The 12192-nt window shown below is 44.0% G+C and overlaps 1 protein-coding gene across 11 annotated transcripts in view; it reads left to right on the top strand.

The window, feature by feature from the left end:
• The window catches only part of AOPEP (aminopeptidase O (putative)), a 514798-nt gene that overhangs the window by 246643 nt on the left and 255963 nt on the right, over positions 1–12192 (top strand). For all 11 annotated transcript variants that reach the window (XM_058565457.1, XM_058565455.1, XM_058565460.1 and 8 more), the window contains one exon: positions 1134–1194. In XM_058565457.1, the coding sequence (XP_058421440.1) occupies positions 1134–1194 (61 nt within the window). The remainder of the gene's footprint in view (positions 1–1133; positions 1195–12192) is intronic.

Here is a 12192-nt window from a genome sequence, read left to right as displayed (position 1 = left end):
GCAATCATAGTATTTCATCATCTAGAGGAGCAGTTGTCCCTGTAGCCTCCAAGTCCTGCCTGCTATGTTTTTTGTTTTTTGGGTTTTTTTTGGTGAGGAAGATTGGCCCTGGGCTAACATCGGTTGCCAATCTTCCTCTTTTTTTGCTTGAAGAAGGTTGTCTCTGAGCTAACATCCGTGCCAGTCTTCGTCTATTTTTGTATGTGGGACACCTCCACAGCATGGTTGATGAGTGGTGTATGTCCGCGCCTGGGATCCGAACCCGTGAACTCCAGGCCACTAAAGTAGAGCGCGTAAACTTAACCACTACACCACCAGGCCGGCCCTGATAGTATTTCAAATAAAGCAGAATGTGGGCCTGCTTGAAGGCAGAGGCAGTGGAAGCCACACATGGTCCATGCAGCTGAGCCTCTGTGTGCTCTGAGAATGATCTGTATTGTTTATGCTTGTTGTAGCCCATCATCACTATGAAGTTCGAATTTCATTTTTATACATTAAGTACTGTAATGCTCAGATTTCACTTTGCTCCCTGCTCTCCAGGAAGCAGTCACATCTGATGTGTCCTGTGAACTTGCCCTGTCTTCCCTAAATTGGTGCTGTCGACCAAAATGTTCCTCTCCAAGCAGTAAAAGCACCAATTATGGAGTCTGGCCCGGTGGCATAGTAGTTGGGTTCACGTGCTCCACTTTGGTGGCCCGGGGTTCACTGGTTCAGATCCCAGTTGTGGACCTACACACTGCTCATCAAGCAGTGCTGTGGTGGCGTCCCACATACAAAATAGAGGAAGATTGGCACAGATGTTAGCTCAGGGACAGTGTTCCTCAAGCAAAAAGAGGAAGATTGGCAACAGATGTTAGCTTAGGGCCAATCTTCCTCACCAAAAAAAAAAGCAGAGATGATGGTGTGCCTCTGATTTTTAGATTTCATCTTATGGCTGAAGAGAAGCTGTCCTGAGTGACTAGGTCCCCTTCTACACTGTAACCTGGGGCAGCCTTGCTCTTCCTCCAAAGATGAGGTACTTCTCTGAGAGATCCATGCTGGGATGTGCCCGAATAGTTAGAGGACCATTCTGTGTAATAAGTGCGCTGTAACTTTTTAATCCTTTACTTTTTGTTGTTGTTTTATTTTTAAAGGCTTGACTTGTCTGTTGAAAACATCTTCCGAGACTGGCTTGAGAGTTCTGGAATACCACAGGTGCGCTCAAGATAACTGCTTCAGGAGAGTCTGTGGAGAATAGTAAAGCTTGCCGCTTAGTGTATCAATCACGACAATGAGATATATGTGTATGTATATGTAATCATCTTACTGAGTTGGAGTATCCCTAAGTCAGGAAAATGATGACCTCACACCCCTTTGAGCTTGCCATCATGGATGTGTCTGGCCTCTGCTTCAAGTGACCTAGTGGTATAGGTGGACATGCTGGTTGACCCTGAACTGTGTATTAGATGAGGTCGTGCAAAGCGTCATATATATTTTGGGTGGTGTCACCAAGCAACAGTTCAGTGCCCCCAGTGGGTTGAGCAGCTGGCTTCCAGCTCTGCTCTTTGGATACAACCAGCTGAGTGAGTGGCTTGCCTGCAGCTTTCTTCTGACCTGTGGGACCCATAGTTTCTCCATCATTTCCCCGGTGCAGCTGTCCCTCACCTTCCTCCTCTGGTTCTGCATCCTTGCCTCAGGTTGGTGTTCTCATCTGAATGAGCCAGTAGATTCATTTCTCTCTCTTAGGGACCAGGACCCACTCCTAATGAAGGTTTTACTCTCTCCCTCCCTTTCAGCTCATGGGCAACTCTGAGGGAGAGAAGGTTCCCAGACAGCTCTAACTCTGTGGGAATCACCTGGCCTGGAGCCTCTTCTCCCCTTCACTCTCCCTGGGTCCTGTGCTTCCCAGAGCCTTACAGGCAGCCCCAGCCCCCTCACCAGCCTGAGTGCTGACCTAGCCAGAGCCTGGGCTCTGAGAAGTCCAAGGGTGGCATTCCCGATGGGCCTGGTCAAAGGACCCTGCAGGCATGGAGCTTCCCTGGTCTGGGCTGGCCCCTGGAACAGCTACAGACCCATCATAGTGGGCCCTAATGTCTGGGAGTGGACCCCCAGGTGGTGAGAAATTCTGCCCTGGGCCCAGGCAAGCAGTCCCGTTAGCCTGCTCATTTCTGGTTTAATGGCTGGTTATATGAGCTTCCCCTTGGGAGTGTCTGAATGTCAATGAATGTCTGTGAACCATGAAATTAAGGAACAGAAGGGGCTGTTCTCCATTACCTTTTCATCCCTCTACTCACATCTTTGGTCTGTTCTACCACACAGGGGAAAATGTCGGCCACTAGCCACCATGAGCTCATTCCTGAAAAGGACACATTGCCTTTGGTTCAGGAATGTGTATCACCTGTTAAAAGTTATTTGTTTGGCCCAATCCTTCTGGGAACAAGAAAGAATAAAATCTTGAGTCCTAAAAAAGCAAAACAAACTGAGTGGGGTAAGGCAGCACCTGGTCATGGGAGGCAGGGCTTTCAACTCATATATATTATAACGAGGTCCTGTGATTTCTAAGATGGTGGCTTCCAAACCAGGCCGCTGGCTGAGTACAAAAACCTCAGGAAAACAAAGGTTTGTCTGATTGTAAATAGCCAAGCTTTGCCCTTCTTGTTTTAGGTGAGGCTGAGGGGCATCTGCTGAACCTGTCTGCCTTGTGTTCCTAGGCCAGGCTGTTGTGAGGCCCCCAGACATTGGTAGTGTGGCCTGGAAGCTGGGAAGAGTTGGGAGTTCAGGGAGCAGAATCCCGAATTTCCTGCTCCAAACAACAAGGTCGCTTTGTTCAGCAATTATCCCCGAGGGAAGAGAAAAGAAAGAGTCCTTAATTGAGTGCCCAGAAGCTGGCTCACCCCGCTTGAGTTGCAGTCCTGGGGCTGACCCTCTCACTCCCAGGAGGCTCAGTGTCTCCCCTGAAGAGAACGAGGCTTTGCCACCAGCAGGAGGCTTTTGCTTTTCATTAAAAGGGGGAGGGGGACGTGGCAGGGAGAGATTTGCCTCTGAGCGTACATTTTTTCCAAAGGTCTAGTTGCATTAGTGACAGCTTATAGTGTAGACAAGAATCTCTGCTATAAACTGACGAAACCTGCTGTCAAAACACAGCCAGGTGCAAGGAGGCCAACCCAGCTATAAATTGTCTTGAAGATCCAACTGGTATTTCCTTGGGTGCTTAACTGTTCAGTAAAAACAACAGTGTCAGACAGAAAAGACCCTGATTTAGTGCACATCTTTCCATTGGTGAATGATCCGACGGCATCTTTTCATCTCTTTACCCATTTCTGCCATTGTTTATATGGTTGATGATGATTTACTTGCTCACAGCCCTTTCACACTCCTTGAAAGTTCCTTCTTTCCACTTCAGTGAAAGGCTCTGCCAAGGCCTGGGACCCTCTGGCTGCAGGAGGCTTGTGGTGAATGGGACACCTTGTTCTTTGTCCCCATCATTATAATATAAAGTTACTATGTGCTTGGCCTGGAATGACGACCAGAGCCCCGAAGTCACTCCAGTGCTCTTTGTTCTCGTTCAAAATTTCTGTCCACCAACAATTGAAGTCAGTCATGACAAAAGAGTCGCGTTCTCCTGGTGAAGTTTTCGTTCTGCAGGGTACAGAGGCTTTTTGTCTTCTCTCAGGAAGGCTTGTCTTGTGGTTGGCCTCCATTTTCCTTTTTGGCCGCACTGAATGGAAATCATTAAAAAAAAAAATGTGGAAATAGCTTCAGCAGCAATAAAAGTAAGCACGAGTCCCAAAGAAGTAAAAGAAATTGGATCCAAGCCTCTTTAAAGAACATTCAACCCTATAACCTTTGACTTTGCAAACAGATTTAAAATTGATTATATCATTGGTATTATAGATTATTTCCTTTTATGACTTCTTTCTGATTACAGAAGTATTACATATTTATTTTGGAATATAAAAAAGTTTGCAATAAGAAAATGACCCAGAGATAATTTTTTGATATAAATCCTTTGGGTCATTCTGGATGTATGAATATGTAGTTCACCCTTTTCTTTGTCTTCCTTTTTAAAAATAAAAATAGTATGTTCTCTGTAGGAAGTTCAAGCAACAGCAAAATGTAAAACATCAAAGCTCTTGCTGCCTTCAGTGTACTCCCCAGAGGTAATCCATGCTAGGTAACAGCTTGGTATGTGTCCCTCCACACATTTTCCGTGCTATAGAGCATATAGGTGCATATTCTTTTTAAACCAAATTTTAATCTTATTATCTAAACTTAAAGTTTTCATTTAAAAATATGTCTTAAGCAGTTTCCCTTATTCCTTGATATAATTCAAGAGCAATAATTTTTAGTAGCTGCATAGCTTTTTTTTTTTTTTTTTTTTTGTGAGGAGGATCAGCCCTGAGCTAACATCTGCCAATCCTCCTCTTTTTGCTGAGGAAGACTGGCCCTGGGCTAACATCCGTGCCCATCTTCCTCCACTTTATATGGGACGCCGCCACAGCATGGCTTGCCAAGCGGTGCATCAGTGAGCGCCCGGGATCCGAACCGGCGAACCCCGGGCCTCCGCAGCGGAGTGCGCACTTAACCGCTTGTGCCACCGTGCCGGCCCGCTTTTTTTTTTTTTTTGTGAAGAGATCAGCCCTGTGCTAACGTCTGCCAATCCTCCTCTTTTTTGCTGAGGAAGACTGGCCCTGGGCTAACATCGGTGCCCATCTTCCTCCACTTTATATGGGACGCCGCCACAGCATGGTCTGACAAGCGATGCGTTGGTGCGTGCCCGGGATCCGAACCGGCGAGCCCCGGGCCGCTGCAGTGGAGTACGCACACTTAACCGCTTGCGCCACCGGGCCGGCCCCTACATAGCTTTCTAACGAATAGTACATCCTCCCTCGGTATCGTGGGGGGATTGGTTCCAGGACCATGAGGATACCAAAATTCAAAGATGCTCAAGTCCTCTATATAAAGTGGTATAGTATTTGCATGTAACCTATGCACATCTTCCCATATACTTTAAATCATCTCTCGATTATTTATAATACCTAATACAATGTAAATGCTGTGTACATAGTTGTTATGCTGTATGGTTTAGGGAATAATGACAAGGAAAAGAAAGTCTGTACATATTCAGTACAGACACAACCATTGTAGGCCTTTTGATCCGTGGTTTGTTGAATTTGGAACCCATTGATACGAGGGCTAACTGTACCATAATTTAATTTACTCACACCCCACCCCCTACTATTGGAATAGTATACATTATTTCTAAGAAAGTTGCCCATTCGCTAATTTGACAGTTCTATACATAGATTTTGATTTCTTTTCATGTCTGCCCAAAGGTCTCCCCCCCACCACCCCATATGTACTTAGATTCCAATCTTCTTTTAAGACAGACATATGCAAATACATTAGAAATAACTTTTCCCCACTCAGCCTTTCTTCTATACTTTCTTATTTTGGTTGCTACAGAACTCTCTGACTCCTCCCTTTGTTTGATTTCCTGACCACGTTGTCAAGTCCTGATAGCCTATGTACATATTTATTAAATTTCTAATTTTCTTTCCTAGCACCTCCTCCATCTTTTCATTATGTTTTGCTTGGACTAGGCAGTACCTAGTTGGTCTTTTAGCCGCGAAGCTGCCCCACTTTCCATCCATCATCCACATCTGTCCTAAGTGAATCTTCCTAAAACACAGCTCAGATCCATTCTCACCACAAACTTTTTTCCCATTAACAATGCATTTAGAACAAACTCTTTGGCCTGCTATTTGAGGCTATCAGCAGAACTGCCCCAAGCTACCGTTTTAAACTTGAACTCCTACCACTCCTAAGCATATGCCCAATCATAATTACCAGTCTCCAAATATTTGTAAGCTTTACCACCAGCCCTCCTTTGTGCATGCCGTTTTCTCACCTTGGAATTTAGCAAGTATCCTAACCTGCCTTGTAGTGTTGCTATTTGTATATGTGTCTCATACATTCCCTCCCCTACCCAAGGAAACAAGGGTTGCATCTGACTCATCCTGGTCCTGCCTGCTATGATGCACATAGTAGACGCTCAGGGCCTCACTGTCCAGTGCAGTTGGTACCAGCCACCCGGGGTTATTCAGCACTTGAAAAATATCTAGTGCACCTGAAGAGCTGATTTTTTTAATGTAATCAGAATTTAAATTTTAAATCTAATAATTCAGTTATTGTTTGGAACAACTTGGGTATGTGAATGAATCCACTTTTTCAGCTGTAAATCTTATGAAATCTAAATACAGACCTAGCGTTTCTGATTAAAATTTAGCATCCAAATTGAGATGGACTATAAAAACACATCAAATCTAGAAGACTTAATACAAAAAAATAAAGGTAAAATATCTCATTGATGGTTTTTAAAATATTGGTTACACGTTGAAATGATAATATTTTGGAGACATCATAATCCAATGTATATATACCCAATAAAATATATTATTAAAATTAATTTTAGCTGTTACATCTCACTTTTTAAATGTGGCAACTAGAAAATTTTAAATGACAGATATGGCTTACATGTATTTCTATTGAACAGTGCTGCTCTAAAGCTATTTAATTTGAATTAAAATCTGAGTGTATAATGCCTTAAAATCCTTCACTGAATAGATATTATTGAAATCATCTGTATTTTTGTCAAATGTATGGATAAAGATACAGCTGGGCAATCCGTAGAGGCCCTTCAATCTGCTGTGACAGCACTGATGATTATAATCCATGGATGGACTGCTTGTTTGCAGTAGGCATTCAGAAGGGCATGAACTAATTACCAGCCTCACTTCAGCTCTCAATTTCAACTCCCAGGCAACCTGTTTCCCGAGGTACTAACGAGTGGCACACTGACACCCGTGAACCCCTCAGCCCTTCTGTGGCTTTGTCTCCTCTTTGGCGGAAGTGCTCAGCAGATGTTAAGTGGCAAAATCATGGGCAGCAGTGGCAGCAATGAGGGTAGAGAAGATGAGAAATGGCCCATCACATAGTGTCCCAGAAATAGGCAGGAATCAACTCAAGCTCCCAGGCTTGCTCCCGGAATATAGAACAGCAGATTGTTGTGTCATCTTGGAAAATGCCACTTCTTTCCAAGCAAACACTTGCAGGTTGCCAAAGGCCACACACGCAAGTAATGGAAAACTTAACTCTTGTAGGGAAGAGGCTGCAGACACAAAATTGAGGAAAGTTGGTGGGATATGATGCAAGAGACTTTGTCATTGGAGCCACGATGTGCTTTTAGCACAGAGAAAGCCAGGTGGTTTATTAGGGGAATAATTTGTAGGCCTCTTTTAACACAGATCATATAGTATTATCAACATAACTTGAAGACCCATTAGGATACTCAATCTCAGTGGTGTCTATAAGAATTCTACATTTAATGGTCATGAGACTGGTTATTTTGCAAATACCAGAGAAATTATATTTTTCAAATTACATGTGCCGTGAGATCCTTGGTTCTTTTATATCAGTAATAGCAGTTGCCATAATGTGGTGTGCTTTTTGGGCTCCTAATAATTTTGCTGTCATTTGCTGTCCAGTGGTTTGACTCATATTTTTTAAGTGACTAACCATCTTGTCAGGGACCCTTAGAGATACATTGACTAGGTTCTCTAGTCTCAATGTCTCAGAGACATTGACAGAGCCTGCAGTGTCAATGAGTTACCATGGTCACTTACTGTTCATCGAAGAGCCTGGCCCTTCCCACAGACTCCTCAAAGTGATACACTGCTTGGCAGCCACAAGAGACAGGGAGAGATTTTATTAAAACCCTTTCATTTTTAGTCTAATTGCCTTTATTTTTGGCGTCTGTGGCTTCACGCTCGTTTTAGTTAGCTTGGGCAGCCATAACAAAATACCACGGACTGGGTGACTTCACCAACAGACATTTATTGTCTCTCAGATTTGGAGGCTGAAAGTCCAAGATCAAGGTATGGGCAGGTTTGATTTCTCCTGAGGCCTCTCTCCTTGGCTTGCAGATGGCCACCTTCTCGCTGTGTCCTCACATAGTCTTTCCTCTCTGTACGTAGAAATCTCTGTCCTACTCTCCTCTTCTTATAAGGACACTAGTCAGATTGGATGAGGGCCCACCTACATGATCTCATTTTGCCTTAATCACCTCTTTAAAAGCCCTGTCTCCAATACAGTTACATTCTGAGGTTCTGGGGGTTAGGACATCAACATATGAATTTGGGGGGAACAAATTCAGCCCATAACATTGCTTATTCCCAATACATCTCTGATTAGTTCCGTATTTCTTGTGAATCCCTTCAAAATGGCCAATAAAAATCACTCGAGTCAACCTCACTATATTTTATTCCCCTATGAATGAATATGCTTTTGGTATAATTTTTTTGGTCCCAAATGACATTAGTATCTAGTCCACAAAAATTAAGTCTCTGGTGGAGTGAGAGAGAGAGAAATGTGGGAAGGAAGGGTCCGTCCTCCCAGAGAGTAGTAGGTAACTGAAGGTCTGTGCTGGGCGTTGTGTATTATTGGGGGCATCTGATTTGACACTGTCCAACTGTATTGATCTCTTCACAGCATAAGGCACCATGATGAAACAGGAGACATTTTCCTTTGGTGTCCCAAATGAAAGCTCTATGTCCTTCCTTCTTTTCTCTCCCTTTCAAAACCTGATTTCCAGAAAAGATTTGAATCTCATTCACAGTAGTCTAAGACTAGACTCCAGTTGAATAATAAGGATTAAAAGTGTTTCCTCTTCCTTGGAGATTTCCTTTTTAACTGTGTCAGAGCTTAAGCTTCTATAGAACTGTCAAGCATCCCAGACCAGATGGATGAGATTTGCAAGAGGAAGCTTCTTTGAGGATCTGAAATCATACCTCCTAGTCCAGTGCCTTCCCTCCCTGCCCCTTCTCTTCTTTCCGTGAATATAGCCTGTACATCTGTCCTTTATGAGGGACTGTGGATGACTCAAAGATGAGAGCAACACAGGCTTTGCCCTCAAGATGTTTGATAATTCACTAGGAAAAATAGATTCACAAAACTCTGACCTGAGCAGAAAGCAATGAGTGGTGAAAATTAACTAACTTTTAGAGTTCAGAAGAAAGAGGTGATTTTCCATTTGTGGAAGCAGACTGGGTTGAGGTACCATTTGAAGTCAACTTTGAAAGACAGGTAGAGGAGACTGCATTATAGGCAGGAGGAGAGACAATCGACTTCTGGTGGTGGAAAACTGAGTATGCATGTTTCAGCAGCATCAGGTAAAGTCAAATCTCAGTGATGGGGGCTGATGAATTAGTTTGTCATCAGCGTGATTAAGGCTCAGTGGGTAGTGCCCCAAGACCAGCAGAATGGAGGCAGCTTCCCAGTGGGAGGGGTGGGGGAAAGAACCCTCCCAGTGAGCTCTCTCTCCCTTTCAGCTCCCTTCTCAGCCCTGGCCCCTGCCACACTCTGACCTAGGCCATTCTGCCCTGAATAATAAAAGGGTGAGTGACTTGTTTATAGTGATAAAATGCATCAGGTGGATGCATTTTGACCACGGTTTGGAGGAGTGATCTTTCCCCCTCCCTTTCTCTCATTAGGAACGAGTTTAATGTTGCCTGCTTTGCAGAGAGAGCAGGTTCTGCAAAGGGGATTGCTTAGTAAGGCAGGACACAGCCAGACTTCACAGGGAGAGCTCCCTCAAGATTCAGGAGCCACAGGCTGTGGAAAGAGTGCTAGTACTTGAGTGGCACTTAGATACTGGGCAGGTGGGCCAGCACCCTTGCTGGAAAGAAAACTCGCTGCATGCAAGGCCAAGCGTTTCCCCTCTGCCCGGGTACTAGGGAGTCTCATGGAGTGAGAGGAACAGTTAGAGAGACTTGTGCTCTTTGGTTTTCGACTTTGAACTTTCATGACCAGAAGCTATTCATTTACATGAATACTTTTAAAAAGCATCATTAAATACCAGGATGGCCAGTGGTGTCTCCCCACAACACATGCAATGGGCTGAGGCACATCTACAGGTGCCCTCAAAGAACTAAGTAGGAAGCCACGTGAAACAAGCTCCAATTCATGTAATGCAGATGATGTGCCCGAATCCTGCTAAGTGATGGGGAAAACACTGAGGAAACTGACCAGGACTGAGGCCTGCATCCTTCGGGATCTCAGATTGAACGTGTATTTTTAAAGTGAACTCAGAGGAAGGCATATGAGAATGGCTTTTTCAGGTGAATAAAGAGCATTTCAGAACTTTTTTCTTTAAAAAGTATAGAGATTCTGAAGTGGCCCAGATGGCCACAGATGCATCCAGGGTGTGACACTGTGGAGAGAAATCCAATATTTGCTTGGTGGACTAAGGATAGACCTGCTCTTCTGCCTTTTGAACCAGAAGGAAAAAGAAGTAGGAGTCACTAGCTTTGAAAAGTCTGTTTGGCTCAGTCCAGTTGATGGAGACAGTAGTGACCTGTGCATACATGGGTTTTAATAAAGAGATAAAGCTGGGTACTTTCTAGAAGCATAGCTTTGCAGGCTTGAGTTAGAAGCCCTTAGATCCACCTAGTCCATTTATGCCAAGACCTGATTATCAGAATCATTCAGGAAACTGTTTAAAACTATAGATCCCTGACTCAGGCCACACCCACTGAATGAGGATCTTCATAAGCAGGGCTAGGACCAACTGATAGAATCTATAATTATGTCATATTCTGGAATATATTCTATGAAAAGAAGTTTCCTTTTTTGCTGAGTACAATCTAAACTCTTAGAGTCCTTCAATTTTATGTTCTTCCTGCAACTCCAAATATTTGGCTTTGTGGTTTAGTTTATTTGTTCAACCAATATGCCAAGCATTGTGCTGGGCAGTGGGCATACAAAGCTGAAAGGGCACAGCCCCTGCCCATGGGCGCACAGTCTGTGGGGGCATCTGTAAACCAGCGCCCACAAGGAGCCTCTGCCCTGAGTCAGGACCTGGGAGGACCCGTGGAGTTGACTTCTGTATTTGCCCCGCTCATCCAGGAGACTGAGTCTATTAGAAGACAACATGCTTGGTGGCTGGAGACTTGGCTATGCCCCACTTGGTCACAAGTTGGCCAGCTCCTTGTGCAAGGGAGCCAGTGTGATTGTCCTCAAGGAGCAAAGTCTGGGGAGCCATGTTTGGACATACGGGCATTACCTGTTTTGTAGGTTCATACATATTGAACCCACAGATTCACTTAAGTAAGGACATTGCAACTCTCATAGAGTGTACCATTTAATAGGATTTCATCATAACGGTGCTTTTTCTATTTCACGGAGAGAAATCTTTAGAAAGAAGGAGCAATGTAAACTCAAAGAATTAAGACAAAGATATCAGCTTCAGATTGTAAACCTTTATGTCAATACAAAAACATCCAATTCTACTTTTTAAGAAGAACTACCCCCCAATCTCTCTTTTATTAGGCTGAGGACATAGTCTGGTAGGTTCTTCATTGAAGGCAGATTATTCTATATTTGCATTATGCTCTTCTCCCACACACGCTGGCCCCCTTGGCTCTTTGACATTGCACAGCATTGTTGCACACACTTATGTTCAGATCAGCATCCCAGGCCTCTGGGCAGCTCCTCTGACGGTGGCCATCCACAACACTCATGACTTGTGCCAGTGTCATCGCCAGAGCACCTGCTGACGAGGAAAGCTCTCAGGAACACTTGTCTGCTTTTAGAATACAAGACTTTTTTCTTTCTCTTTTGTGGAGAGCCATTATGTTGTACAAAATAGATGTATGTTTAATATCTACTTTGTATATATTTCTTGGGTGTGGCCTCTATTGCTTCATGCTTAAATATTAGTCTTTTCTGGCATTGCATGACTTTCGATCTGCTTTATACTCCTAGGCTAGGAGTGACTTGAAGGAGAGCTCATCTTTTGGGGAGCTGTGCCCCAGGAGGGGTGTACTGATTTGCCCAAGCTTGAAGCCCTTGTTAGTGGCAGAGCCAGGGCTCGGATCCAGGACCCTCGGTCCTCAGTCCATCCGACTAAAAAATTTTGTATTTTCAGCAAGGTTGCTTTTAATCCAAATCAGCTTGGTCCCATCGTTGCCTTAGTTTTTACAAAACCTATGAATAGTTAGTAAGTGAATACAGCAGAGAGCCCTGAGCAGTGGTGATTTTTAATTTAATTAATGACTGCTTCTTTTCTTGGAACTGTTCTTTCCTATTCTTTAGTGGGCAACAATGTGCACAGCGAGTGCAGTACTGTGAACCTCACTTTCCAGGGCTTTTCAT

This window comes from Diceros bicornis, chromosome 22, assembly GCF_020826845.1.
Source record: "Diceros bicornis minor isolate mBicDic1 chromosome 22, mDicBic1.mat.cur, whole genome shotgun sequence".
In the NCBI taxonomy this organism is placed as follows: domain Eukaryota; kingdom Metazoa; phylum Chordata; class Mammalia; order Perissodactyla; family Rhinocerotidae; genus Diceros; species Diceros bicornis.
This window is presented reverse-complemented; position numbering and strand designations above follow the sequence as displayed.